Raw genomic sequence first — 13118 nt, 5'->3', positions numbered from 1 at the left:
TTGCATCTACTTATAAAAATTAATTTGGGGGACTTCCCTGGTGGCACAGTGGTTAAGAATCTGCCTGCCAATGCAGGGGACACGGGTTCGAGCCCTGGTCCAGGAAGATCCCACATGGCGCGGAGCAACTAAGCCCGTGCGCCACAACTACTGAGCCTGTGCTCTAGAGCCTGCGTGCCACAACTACTGAAGCCTGCGCGCCTGAAGCCCGTGTGCCTAGAGCCTGTGCTCCGCAACAAAAACCACCGCAATGAGAAGCCCACACAATGCAACGAAGAGTAGCCCCCGCTTGCCACAACTAGAGAAAGCCTGCATGCAGCAACGAAGCCCCAATGCAGCCAAAAATAAATAAATAAAAATTAATTTGGATTGAAGAGAAGTAAAGGTAAAGTCAACTGAATATTCTTGTCATTCTTCCTTTATATTTGATATTTGAAATAAGGACTAAATAAGTATACAGCACCTTTATGCATAATTCCCATGAATTCAAGAGTTGCAGATACAGGATGACACAGATACATGTCTCAAATACCATTAGCTGCGTTGCCATTACTGATGCTCTTGTGACATGGTGAGCAAGTTTTGGTACAATCCCAAATGGGACCGGGTATGATATTCCTGGAAACTTCAGTGTGTACTCTAGCCGGCCAAAACTACTTTTTATTTTACATGTAAAACAGAGTTAGGTTCTAGGCTCAGATAATAACAAACAGGTTATTCACTTACCTGAATGTCCAGTGGACAATAAAAAGGCATGTAGAACATGGGCCAATTGTAGATTGTGTGGCCTGACTTAAGCACCAGAAGACATCTAGCTCCCCTGACCCCTGCCCACAAAATACCAGTACTGGCCTTCCTACCTTTTAGAAGATCAGAAAACAACCTCAATGCCTAAAGGCCCCAAATGCTCCCAGAAGCTGGAACCCCTTCATTTGACAACCATCATTGTAGAAGTAGAAAAGAAGAAAATAAGTAATTCTAGTTACAGGTAAGTGCTCAGAAGGAAATAAAACAGTACAAGAGTAGGGTGGGCGTGTCAGGCTTCTCTATACAGGAAGGTCAAGGAAGGCTTTTCTAAGGTTGGCAGCATTATGAACTGAGACCTGAATGGTGAGATGGAGACGGCCTTGCAAAGAGCTGAGGAAAGAACATTCCCAGCAGGGGAACCAAGCGGACTGTGAGGTTTGAATGGAAAGAGGACCACTGTGGCTGAAACATAGGTCAGAAAGGTAGAAAGCACTGGCATTTTAGGGCAGAGAGAAGGTGAGCAATTTCCCAGTTGATTTATGTGATGCTGAAAGACTGGTAGATGATCAGCTGTCTAATTTAAACTACATTTACAAAGACTGTCTTTGTGGCCTCTGATATGTAGATCATTGGGAGATACGCCTTTCCAGACAAAGGAACTATCTTGTCTTTGGCTCATGACCAACTCTTGGGAAAATGCTCAGGAAGCAGGGCATGATGTCTTGTACCAGATCACAGTTCCACCACTGTGGCAGGCGCTGACAATCCCCAGATGGACAAGGCTCTGAAATTTCTCCTTCTGTCACTTGTGCCCCATGGGTGTCCCTTGCCAAGGACAAGCAATATTTCTTCCATGGAGTTTAGAGGTCCAAAAAAAAGAAAAAGTTCTGATAAGGATTGGAAGTAAAAAAATATCTTCATTGCTTTTTTCTGATGACAAAAGTAATACATATGTATCATCTCAGGAATTTTTGGGGCTTTCTAAAATGCAGCTAAATACATATCTAAGGCAGCAAATGCAGCAAGAGTATTAACAAAGGGTGGGAATCTGATCCTTTCCTTATCTCTTACTTATGATATCTCATCCTGAATGGTTGCTGAGGTGATGACATATGAACTTTGAACTTGTAGGCATAGAGTGGTGACCTCATTTATCCCTTTGAATAATTGCAAATCACACCGTCAATTCCTAGGGGGAAAATTCTGAGCAGCAAAATGAACTCAGAGCCCTGTGGCATAGGACTGAAAATTTCAGTCAGATCCAAAAAACAAAGAACTCAAATTCCAGGGAAAGACCACTCTACCAGAAGAACAACACAGGAAGCTGAATGGGGCTCTTTTCCAGCTCTTTGTTGTTCTTACACGCTGTCGACACTCCCTGTGGCCAAGAGCTCTTATCTAGTTTTTACATGTCCCTCCACTTGAAGAGGCTGTCCCCTCGCTTCCTTTCACTACCCACTTCTCCCAATCTTCGCCGCACCACCAGGTTCACGGTGCACTTGGAAGGACGGACAGGGATTTGCCTCTCCAGTCCAACCGGCTTTCGGTCACTGAATTACACACGTTCATCGACCCTTTTGCGGAGACTGCTTGCGTGTGCGCGGGGTGGGCGAGGGTGGGCCGCGGACTCCACCCCTGGCGGTTGTGAACCTACTGCCGCTCCGCAGCAGGTCTCGGAGGAGACGCCCACCGCCCCCTCCGTGGGGCCCCGGCGGCCCCGCCCCGCAGTTCCCGTCACGTGCCGCCGCACCGCCCAATCAGCGCCTGCAGCGCGTGGGCTCGGGATTCAAACTGCGGCGCCTAGGACTCTCCGGGATCTGCGTTGGTGTGGCCGCGGCCGCCGCTGCGTGCGGGCCATGGAGCACCGCATCGTGGGGCCCGGGCCATACCGGGCCACCAGGCTGGTGAGTGTGCATACCGGGATCTGGGCGAAGCGAGGCCCCGGCCTGAGTGCCGACTGCGTACTCGTCAGTCCTTGCTTCTCCAGGGCAGGCCGGGCCCGGGTCTGGAGGCGGGACATGTTTCGGGTCGGGCGGCGGTATTCTGGACGACGCTCAAAGAAAGGCTAACCGGGCCTGGGGTCCAGCCCGTCCAGGGTGGGCGCAGCTTCGACCCCGAGACGTTGGCTGGGTTCTCGCCAATCAACGGCGCCTCCCTGTTTAAAGCGTCCGGAAGACCAGGGTGACACCCCTCTCCCCTCTCCTGTCCTCCGGAATCCAACGCCCCAGTCCGTAACTTTAGGGCCACCCGCCGCCTGGAGCGTGTCTCCGTCCCGAGTGTCACTTGTGGTGACGCTTGAGGTTCTTTCTAACGGTGCCCAGAACAGAGGTGGATCGCCCTGGCCACGTTTCCGGCTCCTGACGTTTCTTTTTCTGTGAGCACCGACCTAAATGAGGAGGGTGGGCCGGGACTTAGGGTTTGAAAGAGCCTTTGCAGACCCTGGTCCAGGGTGCTGACTGTTTTCCTGGGAGAAGGGCTTTGGTAATCAGAGTTCTGAGGCGTACTTGATTTCTTTGTGACCTGGAGCAAGTGATTTTAGCGATTTCATAATGGAGTAAGTGGCGATAATTTGGTAATGTCTAGAGTAAGTTTTAGACAACTTTCTATGAAAGCTTAAAGGTGATTTGGGAGGAAAGGACTGCTCTCCTTGGTCTGTCAACACTTCTCTGGCCCCAGCTAACTTGGGAATTAGGCTCCTTGTTCTATGCACCCTAAGGGATATCCAGGAAAAGGTGAGAACAGGATGGAAGGAGTTATCGTAGTCATCTTTGCAAACAATGTACTACAGACACCCATAATGATTCATTCATTGAAAAAAAATTCAACACATATAAATTTAGGTTTTCCTTTGGACCTGCCTCTAAGAGGTATGGATGCTGGTAGCAGGGAACAAATAGGATTTTATAAAACCTCTTTTCATATCTGCTTCCACTTCACAGTTGCCTCTACCACTTGAAACCATCTGGGGTCAAGGCTATTGGTAGGTCCATCTTTTTTTTTTTTTTTTTTAACATCTTTATTGGAGTATAATTGCTTTACAATGGTGTGTTGGTAGGTCCATCTTTAAGGATGAGATATACAGGTTGTGCCTTATCAGGGACTTTCAAAAACTTTACTATTCTTTGTGGAGGGAAAATAACACTCCCCTGCTGCCAATTTATTCACAGCACTAATGCAGGGGAAATAGAGAGAGACTCTGGATCTTGGGGTAACCAGTTCTCATTCTTCCAGCTTTAGACTAAAAAAATAAATTACATGATAATTGGAACTGTTTTTTAATCTCATTCACAGAATTGTTTGAAGTACCACATTTTATAAATGCAGAGTGCCTATGTGAAAGGCATTCTTGATTCTGAGTCACATTAAAATATTATCAAAGGAATTTACAAAGAAAAGTACCCTGTTCTTCAGAAGTCTTCAGTCCCCAAGAAGTGATATTTGAGTCAGATTTAGCCAAGACTGATCAAGTTAAGTAGGAAATTAAATATGTGAATAATTAATGAAAATACCTAAATATCACCAGAATTTCCTACGTAGTCAATTCAGTTCTCAACTTTATTCTATTTGAGAATCTTGATCGTAAACTAAGATTTTTGAAAACACAGAAAACAATAGCCATTTTTTTAAGTGAATATTACTGATTTATCAGTGATCTCTGTAGTCATTACAGGTACTTTCCCCTCATTGTAAAATCTCTGTTTCCCTGAACATAATTCAGTTGTGCTTTACAGCTTTAATCAGTTAAATCATAAAGTTTGTGATTAGTCCTCTGTACTTATCTGCCCCAGCTCGCCTTTCCTCCCTGGCTCCCAGCTTAGCATTTCCATCTTCTCCCAACATCATCCTCAACCTAATCTTCAGGAAAAGCTTGGGAAAAACCTATTGGTACACAAAGAGCAGGCGTTTACTTCCTCCTTTCATGGCTCACTATACTTTCTCAAACTATGTACAGCTCCATTTTCTAAGACACCAAAGTCTTATCTGAAAATAGCATTTTATGAACTAGGTAAATTTCTATGCCCAAAATAAAATGACAGACACTGTAAGTCAATTCATGGTGAATATGGAAGCTAATTAGCAACTTATTCATCTTCACTGAAATAGCTTTCATTTTAACCCACATATGAAATAGTTCATTAGTTAAAAAGAAATAATGAGAGGGCTTCCCTGGTGGCAGAGTGGTTAAGAATCCACCTGCCAATGCAGGGGACACGGGTTCAAGCCCTGGTCCGGGAAGGTCCAACATGCCACGGAGCAACTAAGCCTGTGCGCCACAACTACTGAGCCTACGCTGTAGAGCCCACGAGCCACAACTACTGAGCCCACATGACACAACTGCTGAAGCCTGTGCGCCTAGAACCCGTGCTCTGCAACAAGAGAAACCACGACAATGAGAAGCCCTTGCACCGCAACGAAGAGTAGCCCCCGCTCACCACAACTAGAGAAAGCCCGTGCGCAGCGATGAAGACCCAACACAGCCAAAAATAAATTAAAAAAAAAGAAAAAGAAAAATAATGAGAAAGACAATTGCTTTTTCTGAAACTGCTTAAATCTACTGATCCTTTCTTTGAACTTAGTTCTGAGTTGTCTGTATCTTCTGATGCAACTAGTAAACTTTAAAAGACTTACAGCCATCATTGAATCTGAGAGTTTGAATGGACTCTAAAGATTATGTAGTCCAATTCCCTCATTTTATTGAGGTGTAAAGGGGTGAACTGACTTGACCAAGTTCACACTGCCAGTATGTGGCAAGTACATCTAGATCTAGCGTTCGTTTGCCTCTGAAGTCCCTGGCCAGGTGCTATATCATAATACTTTTGATATTAAGAAGTAAAGAAATGGAATAAATATTCAAGAGAAAAGAATAGGAAGCACATTTCAACACTCAGTATTTGTCACGTTAAGCAAAAATAGTTGTATGATTTTTTTAATATAAATTTATTTATTTTTATTTTTATCTTTGGCTGTGTTGGGTCTTTGTTGCTGCATGCTGGCTTTCTCTAGTTGTGGCGAGTGGGGTCTCCTCTTCCTTGTGGTGCGTGGGCTTCTCATTCTCTTGTTGCGGAGCACTGACTCTAGGCGCATGGCCTTCAGTAGTTGTGGCACGGGGGCTTGGCAGTTGTGGCTTGCGGGCTTTAGAGCGCAGGCTCAGTAGTTGTGGAGCATGGGCTTAGTTGCTCCGCGGTATGTGGGATCTTCCTGGACCAGGGCTCGAACACCGTGTCCCCTGCATTGGCAGGTGGCTTCTTAACCACTGCGCCACCAGGGAAGCCCCAGTTGTATGATTCTTTATGCCTTAAACTAGGGGTTTGAAATAAACAAAAAATGTTTTTTAATCACAAAACAAATCTGTTTTGTCCGCTTTGCTATAAAGATTGTCTCGTAATACGTCGTTGAAACAATCACATTCTCAAGCTCTATCTAGTTCTTTGTTGACGTAGGATATTTTCTTTCTAAATGTTACTGAGGATAGTGAGTTATTTTAAAGGTAACTTTTTCTTTCTTGGCAGAGTAGCCAAATAATGACTGAATTATTTTTGGAAATACGTGGGAGCAGAGATCACGGTCCTTGCTAGGTTTTGAAAATCTAAAGTGTCTCATGGATTCAGTAAATATCCTAATGTTAAATGCTATTAAAAATCAAAATAAATAAATTAAAAATTCTTTTTATGAGTTTTTCTAAAAAAGAGATATGAGGCTTTGATAAGGATGTCTTCTTAGAAAATTTCTAGTGTAAAATGAAAACTAGCTATCACCAGAATAGCTAAAAAACCAATCAGAATCCTAATAGATTTTTTCCTCCCTGTGTGGGGATGCATTGAGTAGAAAGCTCATACAGAAGAGTAAAAGTGGAGGAATTAAAAGGTTTTAAAAAAGATGACTATAGGTGACTTTGACCTACCAGAAATTTAAATTTAGTATTAATAGACTGTAATCACACCAGTGTAGTATTGTTTAGGAATAGACAAACAGCTCGGTGGGATTAAAAAAAAAAGAGTTCAGAAACAGAATCAAGGACTTCCCTGGTGGTGCAGTGGTTAAGAATTTGCCTGCCAGTGCAGGCGAGCCCGGGTTCGAGCCCTGGTCCAGGAAGATACCACATGCCACGGAGCAGCTAAGCCCGTGCACCACAACTACTGAAGCCCGCGCACCTAGAGCCTGTGCTCCTCAACAAGAGAAGCCACCGCAATGAGAAGCCCACGCACTGCAACAAAGAGTAGCCCCCGCTCGCCACAACTAGAGAAAGCCTGTGTGCAACAATGAAGGCCCAATGCAGCCAAAATAAATAAATAAATAAAATTAATTAAAAAACAAACAAAAAACCAAAATAAAAAGTTAAAAAAAAATAATAAAGTAAAACATTAACAGTTTCAAAGTTCGTTCATAGCTAGCTATTTAAAAAAAAAAGAAAGAAACAGAATCAAGAAAGGTAGTATGTAAGGTAGCTTACTATTTCAGTTTAGTGAGAGAAGGGTAGCATAATTGACTCTCCATTTGGGAGAAAATAGAGTTGGATATTTCCTCCCCACAACATAAAAAATTTCAGTTGAAGATTCAGATATTAAAATCCCTGTAAAATATTAAAAGAAAAATTTGATAAGTATTTTTAATATCTCAGGATAGGGAAACTTTCCCAATTGAGGGAGTAAACCCTGAAGCTATAAAGATAAGAAGATATATTTGTTTTCTTAAAACAATATAATCATCAGTGAAACCTTTATATAGCTAGAGACCAAATAAACAAATTGATAAGTCAGGGGAAAACATTTCTAATATATTTGAAAAAGGATTAATATTCCCTATTTATATTCATTCAATACGTATTTATTAAACACATGTACTGTATGTCAGGCACTGTCCTCAGTTGTGGGGATACTGAACTGAGCAAAATAGAGTAACTTTCCTGACTTCTGTGCACTTAGATTCAAATTCTAGATTTAAACAGTTCTTAAAATTAAGTAAAAGATAGAGAAAGACAACCCAGAAGAAAAATGGCAAGTCTCAAATGAAGAAATAAAAATGACTGAAGATAAAGGCAGGAAAATACAAACAAAATATAAAGATACCATTTCTTGTGTGTAGATTGGCAGACAAAAGAATGATAATATCTAGGAATGGCCAGAGGTAAGGCAGCAGGCTCATACAGCATTGCTGGGAGTGTGAATTGCTACAACTGGTTTAAATAAGCTGATACCCTTTAGAAATCTGTTCTCAAAAATAAATAAATAAAAGGATTGATACATTAGGTTATGTAAACAAGGATATACTTGTGAAACAACAAACTGGAAACAGCTGCATGCCCATTAGTTGGAAAATGGTTGAATAAATTATGGAACTCATTCATTCATAAAATGGGCTATATCTATAGGTACTGACACAAAAATATCCTGGTATGTTTAATGCAAAAGCAAGTTGTAGGATAATATGTACAATATGGTTGATCTCATTTCTTCAAAAAGGAAGCAAACAGCGACAGTGATAATAAACGAAATACATACATACAAAGGGAAGGATTCTATCTATGTGTATGTATGATTAATAGATATGTGGGATTGGAGAGAGACAGGGCAGAGTCTTTTGTATATATTTCTGCATTTAATTTGTTACAGTGTGCATTATTCTGTAATTAAAGTGACAGTAGAGGAACTGCTAACCAGCTTGAGTCAAATAACAGGCATATTTACTTATATTTTGAAATATTGGGCTCCAGAGAGCCATATCTTCATTCTTTTATTAAGTAATGCATAAAGTACTATGCATTAAATTTATCAATCAACCTAAAATAAATAAAACTCTTTTTTTTATTAACTCTTCTTTCCTCCCCATCTCCCAACATATATTAATCAGGACTGAAATGCAAGGTTGGTGTCAGCAGAGAATTGAAAAAAAGACCCAAACAGCCAATGTTTAAAAATATGTGGAAATTGTTTAAAGCTATGTTGAAGTTTGTAGGTTCTTGTTATAATGAAATGACCACTCGAGAAGGAGAGCATAGAGTAGGTTTCCAGATCTTATTATGAGACTAAATACCTGAGTGACATGTGCCAACTTGCCTGTCCTCTTTGGATCTTAATTTTGCCCCAAAGTTTCCTTCTAGCTCCAGAATAGATTGAACCTGTAATTTGTTTCAAGAGATTATCCTGGGAATTTTATATATTCTCCTTATGCTTGAGGAATGCCTTATCTTTTACAGAGGGCTTTCGTAAGCATGATCTCACGAGAGACGTCACAGTAACTTGGTGAGGGAGGTGGGTAGAGAGTGAACTTAAATCAACATTCATGGACTCTTCCTGGGCTCTCTTTCTGCTGTTCATTATTTCATTCTAGCCAGTTTGCCCTGCTTCTCCTCTGTTTACATTCAAGTCCCTCTTTCATCCACTCACTTTGTTTCTTCTTCGGCTACCCTCCTTAATCTCTTCCACATTCAGTTTACCAGCACAATCAGCTAGTTCATATTTATCAACTTTCAGGTTGGTAATTTAAAATTGTGGATTGCTCTCAAGGAAGATTTTAATATATGAGTGTGTGTGTGTGTGTGTGTGTGTGTATGTGTATGTGTGTTTTGTTTTTAGCCCTTTATTCTGCATAACATGTACAGAAAAGCACACAAATTATAGGCGTACAACTCAGTGCATTTTTACAATGTGAGCGCCCCATTTAACCAATGCCCACATCAAGAAATATGACATTACCAGCAGCCCAGATGTCCCTCCGCCCCTCCCAGTCTCTACCACTACTTTGATTTCTAATACCATGGATTAGCTTTTGTCTGCTTTTAAACTTTATGTAAATACAATCATATAGTACTTTTCACATCTGGCCTTCTTATATCAATTATATTTTATCTATGTTATTCATCTATGTTATTGCATGTAGCAATAGTTCATTCTCATTGCTGTGCAGCATTCCATTGCATGAATCAATTTATCTGTTCTTATGTTGGTGGATATTTGGGTTGTTTTTGTCTATTAAGATAGTGCTATTATGAGCAGGGTGGCTTTTGGTGAACATATTTCTGTGGCATATATACTTAAGAATGGAATTGCTGGGTTATACAGTGTGCATATAATTTCCAGTTGTTCCACGTTCCCTTGGTAACACTTAGTATATTGCCTTTTTCATTTTAGCCATTCTGTAGGCATGTAGTGGTATTGCATTATAGATTTCTTTTGCATTTCACTGCTAATTAATGAGATTGAATATCTGCATATGTTATGGTAAATTTGGAGGTTCTTTTATGTGAAGTGCCTGTTTGTTTTCCCATTTTTGTATGGAGTGTCTGTCCTTTCTTGATCTGAATTTTTTGTTTTGTTTTAGAAATTCTGGTTATAGGTTATCTTACTCTACAGCTTGTATTGTTTTTGTGTGTGTATGGTTTTTTTTTTTTTGCGGTACGCGGGCCTCTCACTGTTGTGGCCTCTCCCGTTGCGGAGCACAGTCTCCGGACGCGCAGGCTCAGCGGCCATGGCTCACGGGCTCAGCCTCTCCGTGGCATGTGGGATCTTCCCGGACCGGGGCACAAACCCATGTCCCCTGCATTGGCAGGCGGACTCTCAACCACTGCGTCACCAGGGAAGCCCTGTGTGTGGTTTTAAGAAAGTTAAAAAGAAAAAGTTTAAATCTGGACCAACTTAATTTGGAGCATGGCTTATAGTAGTGTCAAATGAAGTAGAAAGATTGATATGCATAGGACAAAAAGATGTTTGAGTTTGGCCAGGAGAAAGACATGACTGGGAGTCAAAGTAGAATTAAGTTGAATGAGGTTAGGGGGTAGTTAAAAAAAAAAAAATAAGGAAAGTGAAAGACCAGTTAGGCGTTTGCTTGTTGAGTACCAACTGTGTGTTTGTTGTGTCTGGTGCTGTACATCCAGGGTGCCTGCTTGCACAGACCCTACCTGGGCCCTTGAAGCACCTGGTGTTGTATACTCAGGAATGATTACTGTGGCTGAGAAAGTTAGCCATCAAAGGGAGAAGAGAAATGGGACAACAGGTGCAGAGGTGATTGGGCAGTAGAGCATATGAAGAGAAACCTGGAAGAAGAGGCCTGGTTGGAAGAGAAGATAAGGAACCAGTGTTGGGCAAAATAAAAAGAATATGCTGAGGTCAGAACTATCACTGAAAGAAAAAGGTGAAATCAGAAGAGCTGATTTCAGTAGGAAGGTAGGTGACAAATAAGGCTCAGAGTCTGTTAAGTGATAGACTTGCAAGAGGAGCATAAGAGGAGAGAGAATGGTTATGAGAGTAAGACTCTGAGTTTTCGGGACTTTTAGAAGGAATGGTGGGAAGACGAGGGTCCTAAGAAAATGTTGGAGTAATTATGCAGGAAGAACACCATATGTGAACATTTCATTTAATTTAGGGATGGCTGATGATGGCTTGGATGTCTAGATTTTATTTTTTTAATTAATTAATTTACTTATCTTTGGCTGTGTTGGGTCTTCGTTGCTGCACACGGGCTTTCTCTGGTTGCGGCGAGCGGGGGCTACTCTTCTATTGTGGTGCGTGGGCTTCTCATTGCGGTGGCTTCTCTTGTTGTGGAGCATGGGCTCTAGGCACGCGGGCTTCAGCAGTTGTGGCTCATGGGCTCTAGAGTGCAGGCTGAGTAGTTGTGGTGCACGGGCTTAGTTACTCCGCAGCATGTGGGATCTTCCCCGACCAGAGCTCGAACCTGTGTCCCCTGCATTGGCAGGCGGATTCTTAACCATTTGCACTACCAGGGAAGTCCCCTTAAGGCAGTCTTTTAAATGGAAAAACTGCATTCATTGTCTTAAATATTTGGGATGTAATAACCTTGTAAAAAACTCAATCGATCCCTAAATACATTCCTCTCTTTTTGCCCCTAGTGGAATGAAACAGTTGAGCTTTTTCGCACCAAGATGCCGTTACGGAAACATCGGTGTCGTTTCAAAAGTTATGAACGTTGCTTCACAGCGGCCGAAGCTGTGGATTGGCTACACGAGCTGTTGAGGCGCAGCCAAAACTTTGGCCCCGAAGTGACCCGCAAACAAACGGTCCAGCTGCTAAAAAAATTCCTGAAGAATCATGTTATTGAAGACATCAAGGGAAAATGGGGCCAGGAAGACTTTGAAGACAACCGTCACTTGTACAGGTAATGGCAACAAGTCAGCCCCGAAGGGGAGGAGTTTGGGGAGGACCAGTGGGTCTGGTCAGTCTATTGAAACTTCCTCATGTGAAAGAGCTTACTTGTCCGTGGGCGTGATGCTTCAACTTGTGATTTGTTGGGTGGAGAACTGAATCTGCTGCTACAGCAAAATTGATTACAGTTTTTCTTGGTGCTCTCTTCTTCATAGAGCACCCCTTAAGTAGTCTTTTGTTGCAGTGGCTTTTCAGTGAGGAAGACTTTTTGTGCCTTTTGCACACTGGGAGGATGGCTATAGTAGCTTAGTACCTCTCCTGGGGAACATGAAAGGGTGAAACAGTAGTTCTGTCTTGCACCTTTCTGAGCAGTGTGAAGGTGTGTATTCAGGGGGTTAGTGGCAGAGGCATCTGATCTTTAAGTGGAGCTCAGGTCTATAATGAAGAGTTGTACTAGAATTCCCCGATGTCTCAGATTAACCCTGCAGTGCATGTCTACTTTTCCCTAAACATTTTTGCTCGTGTTTTAGTGCTGTTTTATGATTGCTCACTTACTACCCAATAATCTGAGGGTAAGGATGTCTCTCTGCTGACACTTCTGTCCTCACTGCATGCTAGACTGTTTCATTGCTGGAGGTGGAGGAGACCTGCCTAGGATTCAGGGAATGGGAGAATACTAAAGAGGAATGAAGTCACACGAGTCCAGAAAAGAGGAATTGTTGAGCTATCTACAGAGAGGGCTACCAAAGTGCTAAGAACCTGAGAGGTATTAAATGAAGAAACGAAGATGATGGGCCCTTAATATTTGCTGCCTTTTACTCCAACAGAAGAATAAGGAATTCTCTTACAGCACATTCAGCGAGGCATTTTGGGGCCACAGGGGCACCTGGGTTTGAGCAGAGAAAACGTGACTGTTTCCTATCTGAGTCATTTCTTTGGTTCCTTTGGGGACTAGAGGCTGAGAAAGGCTGCAGAGCAAGGGGAGAGTGGTCACCAGCACCAAGGCTAAGGCCAGACAACTTTGTATGTTTAGGATCTAACTTCGTCACGGAATTCCATCAGCAATCTCCCTCTTCTAGATGTCAAGGTTGTCAGCTGGACAATTAGTTGTCTCTCCATTTGGCAGTTATCTCTAGCTTGCTGATCCAACTTTTAATTAGAATCTTGGGTGACTTTAGCCTGTTCTGAGACCACAGTGCTTATTAGTATCAGGCAGTGGAAACTCTATCCTTGGTTCCAAATGCTGTACTTCACTGGGGATTCTTTCTTTTTTTT

At 42.2% G+C, this 13118-nt stretch overlaps 1 protein-coding gene across 2 annotated transcripts in view; it reads left to right on the top strand.

Annotated features, from left to right (window-relative positions):
• Window positions 1-2523: 2523 nt before the first annotated feature.
• Window positions 2524-13118, top strand: part of DEPDC1B (DEP domain containing 1B) — a 101006-nt gene continuing 90411 nt past the window's right edge. For both annotated transcript variants that reach the window (XM_033852888.2, XM_033852887.2), the window contains exons 1-2: window positions 2524-2651; window positions 11591-11856. In XM_033852888.2, the coding sequence (XP_033708779.1) occupies window positions 2604-2651; window positions 11591-11856 (314 nt within the window). In that variant the 5' untranslated portion in view covers window positions 2524-2603. The remainder of the gene's footprint in view (window positions 2652-11590; window positions 11857-13118) is intronic.

Source organism: Tursiops truncatus, chromosome 3 (assembly GCF_011762595.2).
Source record: "Tursiops truncatus isolate mTurTru1 chromosome 3, mTurTru1.mat.Y, whole genome shotgun sequence".
NCBI lineage: Eukaryota > Metazoa > Chordata > Mammalia > Artiodactyla > Delphinidae > Tursiops > Tursiops truncatus.
Note: the sequence above shows the minus strand (reverse complement) of the source record. Positions and strands in the feature narration are given on the sequence as shown.